At 43.3% G+C, this 13,855-nt stretch overlaps 1 protein-coding gene across 1 annotated transcript in view; it reads right to left on the bottom strand.

Annotated features, from left to right (window-relative positions):
* Positions 1-10,083: 10,083 nt before the first annotated feature.
* bace2 (beta-secretase 2) overlaps positions 10,084-13,855 on the bottom strand; it is a 79,229-nt gene continuing 75,457 nt past the window's right edge. The window contains exon 9 of the mRNA XM_060833814.1: positions 10,084-12,657. Coding sequence (XP_060689797.1) covers positions 12,416-12,657 — 242 coding nt within the window. The 3' untranslated portion in view covers positions 10,084-12,415. The remainder of the gene's footprint in view (positions 12,658-13,855) is intronic.

The following is a 13,855-nucleotide window of genomic DNA, read 5'->3' as shown; positions in this document are numbered from 1 at the left end:
GGTCGGCATGGACGAGTTTCCCTGCTGTACGTCTCTATGACTTTATGATTCCAAATGCAAACAGAAGATTTCCTAGACATTATTATCAATGCAGCATTTTGGAAAATACAAAGTTTTTGCTTTTAGAAGACAAATCCTCAAATGAAGGTGGGCAAGAAGACAAGAGTCATCCTAGCATTATGGTCATTGGCTAAGAGGGCTAAGATATGTGACTGAAACAGCCCAAACAAAGGATACCAACAGGGAGGAGGGGGAGAGGAGAAAGGAGATCCTGGGGAATTAGCCTTCATTTGGGGAGAAAACCAGGAATTTCCCTACATCAGTCTGAGAGAAAAACAGAAGTTGCTACTCCCAAAGATTGTTAGGCTGGATAGCTGGTTAATGATGCAGAGTGATGCCAATGGTGGAGGTTCAATTTCCACACCATAAGATCACAAAGAACAAAAGACAAAATGCCACTGCAACAGGCCCTTCAGCCCATCAAGACTGTGTCAACACATGATATCTTCCTAAAATAACAAACTTTTGCTTCGATGTGGTCCATATACCTCTACTCCCTGTGTATTATATATATATCTGCCAAGATGCCTCTTCAATGTTGTTATTGCATTTGCCTCCATCTCCTCCTCTGGTAGTGAATTCCAGGCACTTACCACTCTTAGTCTAACATACCCTGCTCCTCAGGGATTTATCTAGCTGTTCACCCCCAGGGTCACTCTGAGTGACCCGCTCCTCAGGGATTTGTCCAGCTGTTCACCCCCAGGGTCACTCTGAGTGATCCCATTCCTTATGTAGTTATCTGCTGCTCACCTCGACATTTGTTCTCCTTTGCTGCTATTGTTGCTGTTTAGATAGACTTCCAAAAGGACCATAAAAGACTCACAGAAAAGAATCATAGAATCCCCACCATTTGGCCCATCGGGTCCACACCAATCCCCTGAACAGCATCCCACCCAGGCCTACCTTCTACACCTGGAACCCAGTATTCCCCTACCTACCCTGTACACTATGGTCAATTTAGCATGGCTAATTGACCTAAACTGCACATCTTTGGACTGTGGGAGGAAACCAGAGCACCTCACCGTTATCCAGTAGCACAATTTACCTAGACGCTAAGAGCAGGAGGAAGCCATTCAGCCCTTGAGTCTGCTCCGTCATTCGATATGATCATGGCTGATCCACTATCTTCTCAACCTTTAACATCTCAAAAGCTATTTATCTCTTTATTGAATACACTAATTGAGCAAGCCATCACAACCTTCTGTGTTTGAGAATTCTACAGGTTGACCACCTGCAGAATGAAGAAATTTTTTTTCACCTCAGTCCGAAACGATGTCCTAAATTGCCGACCCTGCATCACAGAGACTCATAGATATCTACAGCACAGTAATAGGACCCCTCAGCCCGTAGTATCCATACCAGTTAAAAATAAGTACCAAACTATTCTAATCCCATTTTCTAGCATATGGCACAGAACCTTGTATGCATTGGCAACACAAGTACACATTTAAATATTTCTGAAATGTTATGAGAGTTTCTGCCTCTCAGCTATGCTGAGATTTTGATTCCAGGCTCTAGATTTCAGTGGAAACATCCTCGCTGCATCAAGACTAGCTAGCTCCTTTAGAGTTTTATACATTTCAATCAGGTCCCATCTCATTCTTCTAAACTGAAGTGAATACAGGCCCAGTCGAAGCAACCTCTATGCAGGGACAGCGAGCTATTAGAAAGGCCACATGGTGTGTTGGCATTCATTACAAGAGGATTTAGAAGTACAGGAGTAAAAATATCTTGTAGCAATTGCATGGAGTCTTTAATGACTTCTGTGTGCAGCTTTAGTGTTTTTACTTTCGATTTATACTCTCTTTTTGTTCAGTCTGTAGTTTTCCATATTAATGCCTTTTGCAATCACCTTGTTTCTAGTCGTCCATTTACCAAATCTTCTGAAATTTAATATGTGAGATTGACTTTTGGCTTCTCCAGTTATGAGGCTGTTTAGGACATGAATCTGAATATGGTTCAGGTGTAGAATACCCCAGTGGTATTCTAGGCCTTCCCCGGTGCTCGCAAAAAGCACATTACAATCATAGAGTCAGACAGCACAGAAACAGGCCCTTTGGCCTAACTTGCTCATGCAAGCCAGGTTTTCTAAACTGAACTAGTCTCATTTGCCTCTGTTTGATTCCTATCCCTCTAAATCCCCCCTATCCCTTTACACAGAGAGTTGTCAGCTGTGGTGGTGGAAGCAGAGTTGTTAGGGACATTTAAGCGACTGCTGGACAGACACATGGATGGCAGTGAGTTGAGGGGTGTGTAGGTTTAGTTATATTTTACATTAGGATTAAACCTCAGCACAGCATCGCAGACCAAAGGGCCTGTTCTGGGCTGTACTTATTTATGTTGTATGTTTTTATCCATAGAATCTCAACAGCGTAGAAACAGCCTGTTCAGCCCAACGAGTCTACACCAACCCTCTGAAGAGCAACCCACCCAGACCCATTTCTCCACCCTGTTGCTCTACAGTCCATCTTCCGTAACTACACTGGCACCACCTCCCACCTTTTCCTCCGCTACATCGATGACTGTATCGGCGCTGCCTCGTGCTCCCACGAGGAGGTTGAACAGTTCATCAACTTTACCAACACCTTCCATCCTGACCTCAAATTCACCTGGACTGTCTCAGACTCCTCCCTCCCCTTCCTAGACCTTTCCATTTCTATCTCGGGCGACCAACTCAACACAGACATCTACTATAAACCGACTGACTCCCACAGCTACCTGGACTACACCTCCTCCCACCCTGCCCCCGGAAAAACTCCACCCCATATTCCCAATTCCTTCGTCTCCGCCGCATCTGCTCCCAGGAGGACCAGTTCCAATACCGTACAGCCCAGATGGCCTCCTTCTTCAAGGACCGCAGATTCCCCCCAGACGTGATCGACGATGCCCTCCACCGCATCTCCTCCACTTCCCGCTCCTCCGCCCTTGAGCCCCGCCCCTCCAACCGCCACCAAGACAGAACTCCACTGGTTCTCACCTACCACCCCACTAACCTCCGTATACAGCGTATCATCCGCCGTCATTTCTGCCACCTCCAAACGGACCCCACCACCAGGGATATATTTCCCTCCCCTCCCCTATCAGCGTTCCGCAAAGACCACTCCCTTCGTGACTCCCTCGTCAGGTCCACACCCCCCACCAACCCAACCTCCACTCCCGGCACCTTCCCCTGCAACCGGAGGAAATGCAAAACTTGCGCCCACACCTCCTCCCTTACTTCTCTCCAAGGCCCCAAGGGATCCTTCCATATCCGCCACAAATTCACCTGCACCTCCACACACATCATCTATTGCATCCGCTGCACCCGATGTGGCCTCCTCTATATTGGGGAGACAGGCCGCTTACTTGCAGAACGCTTCAGGGAACACCTCTGGGATGCCCGAACCAACCAACCCAACCACCCCGTGGCTCAACACTTTAACTCTCCCTCCCACTCCACCGAAGACATGCAGGTCCTTGGATTCCTCCATCGCCAGAACATAACAACACGACGGTTGGAGGAAGAGCGCCTCATCTTCCGCCTGGGAACCCTCCAGCCACAAGGGATGAACTCGGATTTCTCCAGTTTCCTCATTTCCCCTCCCCCCACCTTGTCTCAGTCGGTTCCCTCAACTCAGCACCGCCCTCCTAACCTGCAATCCTCTTCCTGACCTCTCCGCCCCCACCCCACTCCGGCCTATCACCCTCACCTTGACCTCCTTCCACCTATCACATCTCCATTGCCCCTCCCCCTAGTCCCTCCCCCCTACCTTTTATCTGAGCCTGCCTGGCACCCTCTCCTCATTCCTGATGAAGGGCTCTGGCCCGAAACGTCGAATTTCCTGTTCCTTGGATGCTGCCTAACCTGCTGTGCTTTAACCAGCAACACATTTTCAGCTCTACATTTACCCCTGACTACTGCACCTAACCTACACATCCCTGAACACTATGGGCAATTGAGCATGGCCAATTCACCTGAACTGTACATCCTCAGATTGTGGGAGGAAACTGGAGCACCCAGAGGAAACCCACGCCAACACAGGGAGACTATGCAAACTCCACACAGACAGTTGTCTGAGGTTGGAATCGAACCTGGGTCTCTGGCACTGTGAGTGCAGCAATGCTAACCACTGAGCCACCGTGCCACCCTGTCCACGTACCTGTCCAAATGTCTATATCTTTTTGAAGTTCTCCCCTAGCCTCCTTGATGTTCTGAGTCTCGGACTAGCCACACTATGCCGTGCGCACCAGGTTCTAGGTGATTCACAAAAAAGAACAAGCAAGTGTCCAACCTATCCATGCAGACCAGGTTTCCCACACTAATCTAAAAGTCCATGATGGCAGGATCACTATTATCCCTTTCCCATCTCCATTTTAAGGGTCATTTTCATTCCTTCAAAGAACAAAAATTTCTGATTTTTGAAACTACTGCACTCATTAGAGTATAGTACAGTGTCCATAACACATTTACGTTTGTTATTAGCTACTATTGTAACACAGGAAGATGAGGTCATGGTGACACAGTAAATATGAAAAATAGAACACAAAGATAATTCAGTTTTAAAGGGATCTAATTTCCGACACTGCTTATTTAGAGAAGGAAATGTTCCCAATTTCTTTCAACTAATTCTTAACTAACAGATCTATTTTTAAAATACACGTTTGCTTTATAATATGTTTGACTATATGTTGTGGTTAACATAGTAAAGCTGCTGGACTGTTAATATCAAGCTTTGAGTGGCAACTAAACATAGGGGCAATATCTTTAATCAAAGAGACTAACATTATAATCCAACCTATACCAGACATTATTTTCTCGCTTTTGAAGTTCTTCTTATAACTTTTTTGTTCCATTGGATCAATTTAACCAGACATTTTTCAGAGATGCTGATCCTGTAGAATTGCCGTAAGGTTTTGGGATTAGGTAGCTAATTTCATAGATGGCCTTGAGTGCCTCATTCAGCCATAGTTGTCTCAGTGGTTTGAATGTAGAAGTTATTTATTTACAGAGTACTAAACAAAACACAAACAAAGGAGAACAGAATACAAAATAACTTAACCTACCTGTAAACCCAACAGACTATCCCAACTTAATGATGCTGTTCCAAATGCCTGCAACAGTTCTCATAAACACTCCCTTGGCAAAAAGATAAAATCAAACACAGGTTCTTATAGGAGAGCAAGATGGTAGAGAGATTCAGCATGGAACACTTTCTTCCATATTCCTGTTTCTTTGGATTCCCAGCTAACAACTGACCTTGTAGCTTTGAATAGACTGTCTGCTAAAACCAAACCAAACCAGAGAAAAGCTGAGCTGGCCACTCCCCTCTCGTTGTCCAAGTGTTTTATTTTAAAACTTGAAAGATTCGTTAAATAGATAAATGCAGACATTTTGGAATCTGTGTCCTTCACGACCCCTCTTTAAAACAAGCTAAGGACAACATACCCTTGTTAGAGGAGCAGCATTGTCTCAGCTCCCCCTTAAAAATGAACCATCAATATCCATAAGATGGCCTAATTTTAAAACCCCTTAATCTTACTACAACACCCATTTACATTACATTGACTATAAACATGCAAACATGCACCATTACATTCTGTTTCAGTCCGTTTACCCCTGCCATCAAACGCCTCTGTTCCTCACCCAAGTCTCAACAATGCGTCAGCAATCACGTTTCCTGTTCTGCCACATGCACAGTTTTCAAATTGAATGGCTGTAACAACCAGCTCCATCTAAACAGTCTGGAATTTAATGTCTCCACAAACTTCAATCGGTTATGATCAGTATATATGATTGTCTCAGATACATTATGGTAACATAAACATTGAAATATTGTAATGCCATCACCAAGCTCAAAGTCTCCTTCTCAACTATTGAATATTTCTGTCGATGAATGTTCAATTTCCTGGAGAAATACCCGATAGGTCTTTCTATCTTCTTGTTATCTTCCTGCAAGACCACAGCACCGACACCTACATCACTCACATCGCTAGCCACTTTGAATGGCTTTGCATAATTAGGCGTGGATAATACTGGGGCAGTGGTTAACACAGCTTTCAGGCTGTCAAATTCCTTCCAACAGTCCACTGTCCACTGAAACTTCTTGCCTTTCTTTAGCAATTCAGTGAGTGGAGCAGCCACACTGCTAAAATTTGGGAAAGGAGGTTTAGGGTTCACCCCATGTAAAACTCCAGGGAACGTGTGGGGGGAGAGAGAGAGGGCAGGAGGTCAGTCATTTGGAGACGGTGCCTGGGCTCTCATCTATGCCCAGGACTGTTCTCAGCTGAGATTGTTTTGAACTGGTGTGAACAAAAGGCGTGATCAGGATCGAAACAGCTCTCTAATGTAATGTTTCTACCTCGAGATCTCCTTCGGATAGCCGATATTTCGATAACTGAGGTTCCCCTGCATTGACCCCCCACAAGCACTGTATTGGTGCACACATAGAACATTAGAGTGCAGCACAGGCCCTTCAGCCCTCAATGTTGCGCTGACCTGTGAAACCAATCTGAAGCCCTATCCTACTCTATTCCATTTTCATCCTTATGTCTATCCCATGACCAGTTAAATACACTTAGTTGGTGAGTTTACTACTCACGCAGGCAGTACGTCCCACGACCCTACTACTCTGAGTAAAGAAACTACCTCTGATATCGGTCCTATATCTATCACCCCTCAATTAAAAGCTATGTCCCCTTGTGCTAGCTATCACCATCCGAGGAAAAAGGCCCTCACTCTCCACCCTATCTAACCCTCTGATTATTTTATATGTCTCAATGAAGTCACATCTCAACCTTCTTTTGTCTAACACATACAGCCTCAAGTTCCTCAGCATTTCCACATAAGACCTTCCCTCCAAACCAGGCAACATCCTAGTAAATCACCTCTGAACCTTTTCCAAAGCTTCCACAACCTTCCTATAATGCGGTGACCAGAACTGTACGCAATACTCCAAGTGTGACTGCACCAGAGTTTTGTACAACTGCAACATGACCTCATGACTGCAAAACTCAATCCCTCTACCAACAAAAACTAACAGACCACATGCCTTCTTAACTACCTTATCAACCTGGGTGACAACTTTCAGGGATCCATGTACATGAACAGCGAGATCTCTCTGCTCATCCACGCTATCAAGAATCTCACCATTAGCCCAGTACTCCTTATTGCTGCTGTTTCTTCTAAAGTGAATCACCTGAATTTTCTGCATTAAACTCTATTTGCCACTTCTCAGCCCAGGTCTGCAGCTTATCTATGTCCTTCTGTAACCTGCAACATCCTTCGGCACTATCCACAACTCCACAGACCTTAGTGTCATCTGCAAATTTACTAATCCATCCTTCTATACCCGCATCTAGGTCATTTATAAAAATGACAAACAGCAGTGGTCCCAAAACAGATCCTTGCATTACACCACTAGTAACTGAACTCCAGGATGAATGTTTCCCATCAACCACCACCCTCTGTCTTCTTTCAGCTAACCAATTTCTGATCCAAACTACTGTTAGGAAGCATTATTAAGGTTAGGTTGTGTTAAGAAACTTTATTGTTAGGTAGTGCTCACGTAAGGTAGTATTAGCAAGTCTGGAAATTGTTAGCTAAACTAGGCAGCAGTAGACCATTATGTTGCACTAGGAGCAGACTGAAAAGCTGATGGCATAAAGAGGCCCCAGGGAGGGTGAAAAGATAACAGGACATTGGAACCGTGTTAAATTGCACGTAGCTCAAACTGAGGTAACAGAATGTTATCAGCTCGGGACCAATGCCATACGAGTATACCGTATCTTACCAAATAAGGATGTAGCATTGAGATGCAAGGGGCTAAAAGAGCTAGACAAAGAGAAATATAGTGAGAAGGCGCTTTCTCCAGTGAGCTGAAAACCTCACTGTATTTGTGTACGGCTCTCTCTCATTAAAACAGCTTATATTTTGAATCAGATCCAGTGTTTCTCTCCTTCAAACGAACACGGGGACGGTAGCCCGTCCTAACACTACTAAAACACCCCCAATTCTATGCCTCCATATTTTGTGTGCAATAGCCTACCATAGAGAACCTTATCAAACACCTTACTAAAATCCATCACCTGCTTTACCCTCATCCACCTGTTTGGTCATCATCTCAAAGAACTCAATAGAGATTTGTGAGACACGAACTACCCTTCACAAAACCGTGCTGACTATCCCAAATCAATTTATTCCTCTATAGATGATTATAAATCCTCCCTCTCATAATCTGTTCCAACACTTTACCCACAACCGAAATAAGGCTATAATTACCAGGGTTGTCTCTACTCCCCTTGACACCATTTGTTACTCTTCAGTCTTATGGCACTATTCCTGTAAACAATGACGGCATAAAGATCAATGTCATAGGCTCGGCAATCTCCCCCCTGGCTTCCCAGAGAATTCTAGGATAAATCCCATCCAGCCAGGGGATTTTCCTATTTCGCACTTCCCAGAATTGGTAACACCTGGTGAACCTCAATCCCATCTCATCTAGTAGCCCATATCTCAGTATATTCCTTGGCCACATTGTCTTTTTCAAGTGCAAATACTGACGAAAAATATTCATTTAGCGCTTCTCCTATCTCCTCAGACTCCACACACAACTTCTCACTACTGTCCTTGATTAGCACAAACATTTTTCTAGTTATTCTTTTATTCCTGATATACCTATCAGTTTTCCTTGATCTGATCTGCCAACGACTTCTCATGTCTCCTCCTGGCTCTTTTTAGCTCTTTCTTTAGGTCTTTCCTGACTAACTTGTAACGCTCAAGCACCTTAACTAAGCCTTCTTCTTCCTCTTGGCAAGAGATTCATCTTCTTTAGTAAACCACAGCTCCCTCACTCTACCATTTCCTCCCAGCTTGTTAGGGAGACACGTATCAAGGACACGCAGTAGATGTTCCTTGAATAAGCTCGATATTTCAATTGTGCCAATCCTTGCAGTTTCCTTCCCCATCCTAAGTCTTGTCTAATCGCATTGTAATTGCCTTTCCACCAGCTATAACTCATGCCATGCAGTATATACCTACCCCTTTCCATCGCTAAAGTGAACATAACCAAATTGTGGTCACTATCACCAAAGTGCTCACCTACTTCCAAATCTAACACCTGGGCAGGTTCATTGCCCAGTATCAAATCCAATGTGGCCTTGCCCCTTGTTGACCGGTCTACATGCTGTGGCCAGGAAACCCTCCTGCATACATTGGACAAAAACTGACCCATCTAAAGTACTCAAACCTGTAGTATTTCCAGTTAATTTATGGAAAGTTAAAGTCCCCCATAACAAGTACCCTGTTACTCTTGCTCCTAACTAGAATAATCTTTGCTATGCTTTCCTCCACATCTCTGGAACTAGTCGGAGACCTAGTTAGGCGGATGGCTATGCTAAATTATTTAGGGATGTGCAGGCTAAATGGATTAGCCATGGGAAATGCAGGGTTGCAGGAATGGGATGGGTTGCTGTGGACTCAACAGGCTGGATGGCCTACTTGAACACTGCAGAGTCTGATTATAACTACACAGTAATTCTCACACCGGTCTGTAATTTCCTGCAAATTTATTCATCCATATCCTTCTCATTTATTGGTGATCTGCAGACTGCCGAGCAATGGAATCCCATCTTCTTTGTTCTGTTGCTCTAGCCAAAGAGATTCTATCCTGGATTCCTCCGGAAGAATCATCAATTTAACATCTCAGCTGAAAAACAGCACCACAGGTAATGTAGCACTCCCTATTACTGCACTCAGACTCTTGATGACTGAGACTACATGATCCTTATTGATTAGTAGAACAGAAACTACAATTTATCTTTTTTAAAAGATAAAGACAAGAGTTCTTGAATCAACAGTTTTCCACTTATTTGCACACTCAAAGCTACAAACACAATGACTTTTAAAAAGTCTATTGTGGCAATGATGTTCCTCAGATGATCAAAACGTTCTGCTGATAAGTATTTATTTTAAAAGAAACAATTATGCTTTCCTTCTTCTGAAATCTACCTTAAACTGCAGGTGGGAAAAAAAAATCAGTTTGCACATTATAGATTTTGCTTTCCTTTGAATGCATATTTTATTATTTAAGATTTACAAACCCCAAGGGTTTTATTCATAACTTAATTACTATTCTGTTAAAGTGACTGGCTTGCTTTTCAGAAAATCCCAAGACACTTGTGCTGTAGCAGACAGAAAATTAAAAGATACATAAGATATAATAATAATCTTTGGAAAATCTCAGAGGTGGATGCCTTGGTTGACAAGATGCTTCATCATTAAGTTTGATGTTATCACATTATGTCGCACATTAAAAAGCAAAAACCTCTTTTACGCATCAAAAAGCTTTTTATGGTGTCAATCTCTTCAAATGTTATTTCACATTTCACAAACATGTCAATTCTTTTGGAAGGTGATGGAGTGCAGTGGGAATTCCTGCTCAGGACTTTTTCAAAACTAAAATACACACTTGATTTTATGCTTGGTTTGAGTGTTTTAATTTTCAGTAAATGAGAACTGAAGACCCAGCCAAAGCTGTTAGGATGGAAGCATCATTTGTTAGCACCCTACATGAAATGAGTTGCAAAAATCTCAATTAAAGTGGCCGACAGGGTCACTATCTGGCAAACAAGTATATCCGAGTGGTGCGTGTCCACCCGAGGGAAGAATAGGATCCAGTTGTACTTGATCATAGCTTGGGTTAATCTTTGTTCAATATGGGAAGTTTACATCATTCTGCAACTTTCCTTTCAAAGATTCTCAGGTGAAAGGACTGATAGTGTCAGTGTGTTCATATAACAAAGAGAAGTACTTCACTTAATATTCATCTCACAAACGTACTGTCAATTTTACCATCACTTCCTCTTGTGGGGTAGGTGGGGAGGATGCAGTGAGGCTGATGACAGAATCTTCAATGCCAGACAAGCACAGCTAGCCCACAAATGGTCCCTGTTCTCCTCCACAGCAAATAAAATTCACCGCCTTGTGTGAGATAAGCAGCCCCTGTTCTGATGTGATCATAGACAGTTGGATAGAATCAATAGGGAGCTCACTGGTAGGGGTTGGGGAAGGGTAAAAATCACAAGTAACTAAGCAGTGGTATGGAATTGTGTCCAATATTATCACAAGGAAATGTCACCCTCACCCAAACTCTGAAGTACAAAGAAAGTCACGTCTCGGTCATTCTGCAACCTAAAATGAGGAGTTATGACAGACACCTTCCACTGTGGGTATGCCTGGAAGACGATAGGTGCCACCAGTTCTTGCTACTTAACGATGAGACGTCGTACATCAGCAGTATCAGGAGGCCCAGGCTGTTTGTGCAAACCAGATAATAGATCCTTTAGCCTCAACCGTAATCAACCGTGCAGAGTTTGGCAAGTCAAAAGCAGAGGTAGGGCGATCTCATAGAAAATGGTGAGGAAAATAGACATGGGTGTTCTTATCTAGAGGAACAGGTGCAGTTGTTGCAACATATGAGGCTGCAACTTCACTTGCTTGCTACAAATGGCAGCAGGACGCAAGTTACCCAGACGACCCAATGCCAGCAGAAGCACTGGATTGTTGCATAAGAGTGATGCGTAAGCTGAAACTGGCAAAATACAACAGCAATGCAAAGCACAGGGCATTTCCAGGAATATTCCTGACAATCCCACCCACTAGAACTGGTAATCAAAGAAACCTGAAAACTGTAATTTGTGGCGTAGTTTATAAGAGTGCAATGTTTCAAAATAATGGTTTAACACATCAATCAACAGTAAGCGTAACAATAATCACCAAATAAAGAAAGCAAAAAGAAAATATTCTATTGAATTGTCCTGCGACCCCAAAATGTAACCATGAGAGATGGCTGTACACTTATCGACATCTTCTAGCTTCCTGACTGACTTAAATGAGTCTTTGGTTGAGAGATGCTAGTGCAGAGAAATTCAGAGAGGTCTTTTTGTTTAGATCTTGTTCTCTTTGTGGTATTATAAAAACTCTGTCCACATCACTGTTTGAAAATATACTCAAAGTCAAGGCCCATTCATAATTTCAGTGGATGGGAAACCTTCCAATCATCTGAGTATTCAATCTACACAAATTGCCTGGTTTCAAATAATTTCTAATTATACTTTTGAAGTTTACAGAATGATTGGATAACTAATAGATATTAGTGTACAGTATACTCTGCTGCATATCAGGATTGGGGGGCAATTAAGTAGGATGCACATTCTGTGTAACATGAGTTGAATGTTCAGTTCCCAACTGCCACAACATTAGTCACCATTATTTACTTTTTAAATACACCAAACTTGCTCCAAAAGGCACCAGGCTACACGGGTACCATCAAATAGTGCAAACAGCCCGATAATCATTCCACGCGTGACATGCATGGTTTTATTTCCAACGGTTCCTAATTAATGATGAATCATCAGTGAGACCATTGTCATTTCGATGGCTGCAAGGAAAAATCAGCAAGATGACTGAAACGAGGAGGGTAATGCCGCAGAGTGTAATCAGTGCGTAGGAGATGATCCAGAGTGCAGGCTGAGTCCTTGGCCTTCTGCTGATACAGTTGCTTGAAATATCTGCCGCTGAGAATGGACCAGCGATCTCAGAGACTGGAGAACCATCAATGACTGTTGATAGATATAAAACAAATCTAGTTTAGATTCATGTCTTTCGACCAGAGGAGGTATTTTTGTTTTGGTAAGAGCAATACCAACCAATTCATTTCCCCCCAATTGATTATATCGATGCTTCACTGTATCAGCCGTGTTAACCAAGGCTAACAAGCCAATACTCTACACAGATTCGCTCGACGCCTTCGACTGGTTGTAATGTAAGCATTACAAAAAGTACAGTGAGAAAGAGGACTGCAGATGCTGGAGATCTGAGTCAAAAGGTGTGGTGCTGGAAAAGTACAGAGGAGCAGGAAAGTTGATGTTTCGAGTATAAGCTCTTCAGCAGAAATTCCTGATGAACAGCTTATGCTCAAAATGTTAATTCTCCTGCTCCTCTGATGCTGGCTGATCAGCAGTGCTTTTCCAGCATGACACCTTTTGACTCTTTACAAAAATACAGTAGAACTATGCTTTAGTAGAAATGGCATTTAAAAAAAAGGTACATAATAGGACCAAGAAATGAAGGCAGCCACTGGTTTTGATTCCCTGGTCATCAGGAGCATCATTCCTTCATTTACTCTGGTTGGTCCTGTTAGAATTTTGTAACTCTCTGGAAGATCCCTTTGCCTTCTTCTAAACTCCAACGAATATAAGTCGGAATTGATTCAATAGGAATCAGTTTGATCATGAAAGAATAAGAGCAGTCCACACTGTTCAGAGTTTTTAGATTAGATTAGTTTATTTACAGTGGCCCTTTGGCCCAACAAGTCCACACCGACCCGCCGAAGCACAACCCACCCATACCCATTCCCCTGCATTTACCCCTTTACCTAACACTACGGGCAATTTAGCATGGCCAATTCACCTGACCCGCACATCTTTGGATTGTGGGAGGAAACCGGAGCACCCGGAGGAAACCCACGCAGACACGGGGAGAACGTGCAAACTCCACACAGTCAGTCACCTGAGGCAGGAATTGAACTCAGGTCCCTGGCGCTGTGAGGCAGCAGTGCTAACCACTGAGCCACCGTGGATGACTCGAGAGTATTTCCCGTCTGCCCCACACAAATTAAAAAAGACCCATGACCAAAGAGGGAGAGAAGCTTTGACAGACAAGTTAGGGCTCCAGCTCTTTACAATAATGTGTTAATGATTTAGAAAAGGAAACTGATTGTAATACCTTCAAGTTTGCAGACAAAACAGAGTGGTGTAG

The sequence above is a fragment of the Hemiscyllium ocellatum genome, chromosome 12, assembly GCF_020745735.1.
Source record: "Hemiscyllium ocellatum isolate sHemOce1 chromosome 12, sHemOce1.pat.X.cur, whole genome shotgun sequence".
Classification (NCBI taxonomy): Eukaryota; Metazoa; Chordata; class Chondrichthyes; order Orectolobiformes; family Hemiscylliidae; genus Hemiscyllium; species Hemiscyllium ocellatum.
This window is presented reverse-complemented; position numbering and strand designations above follow the sequence as displayed.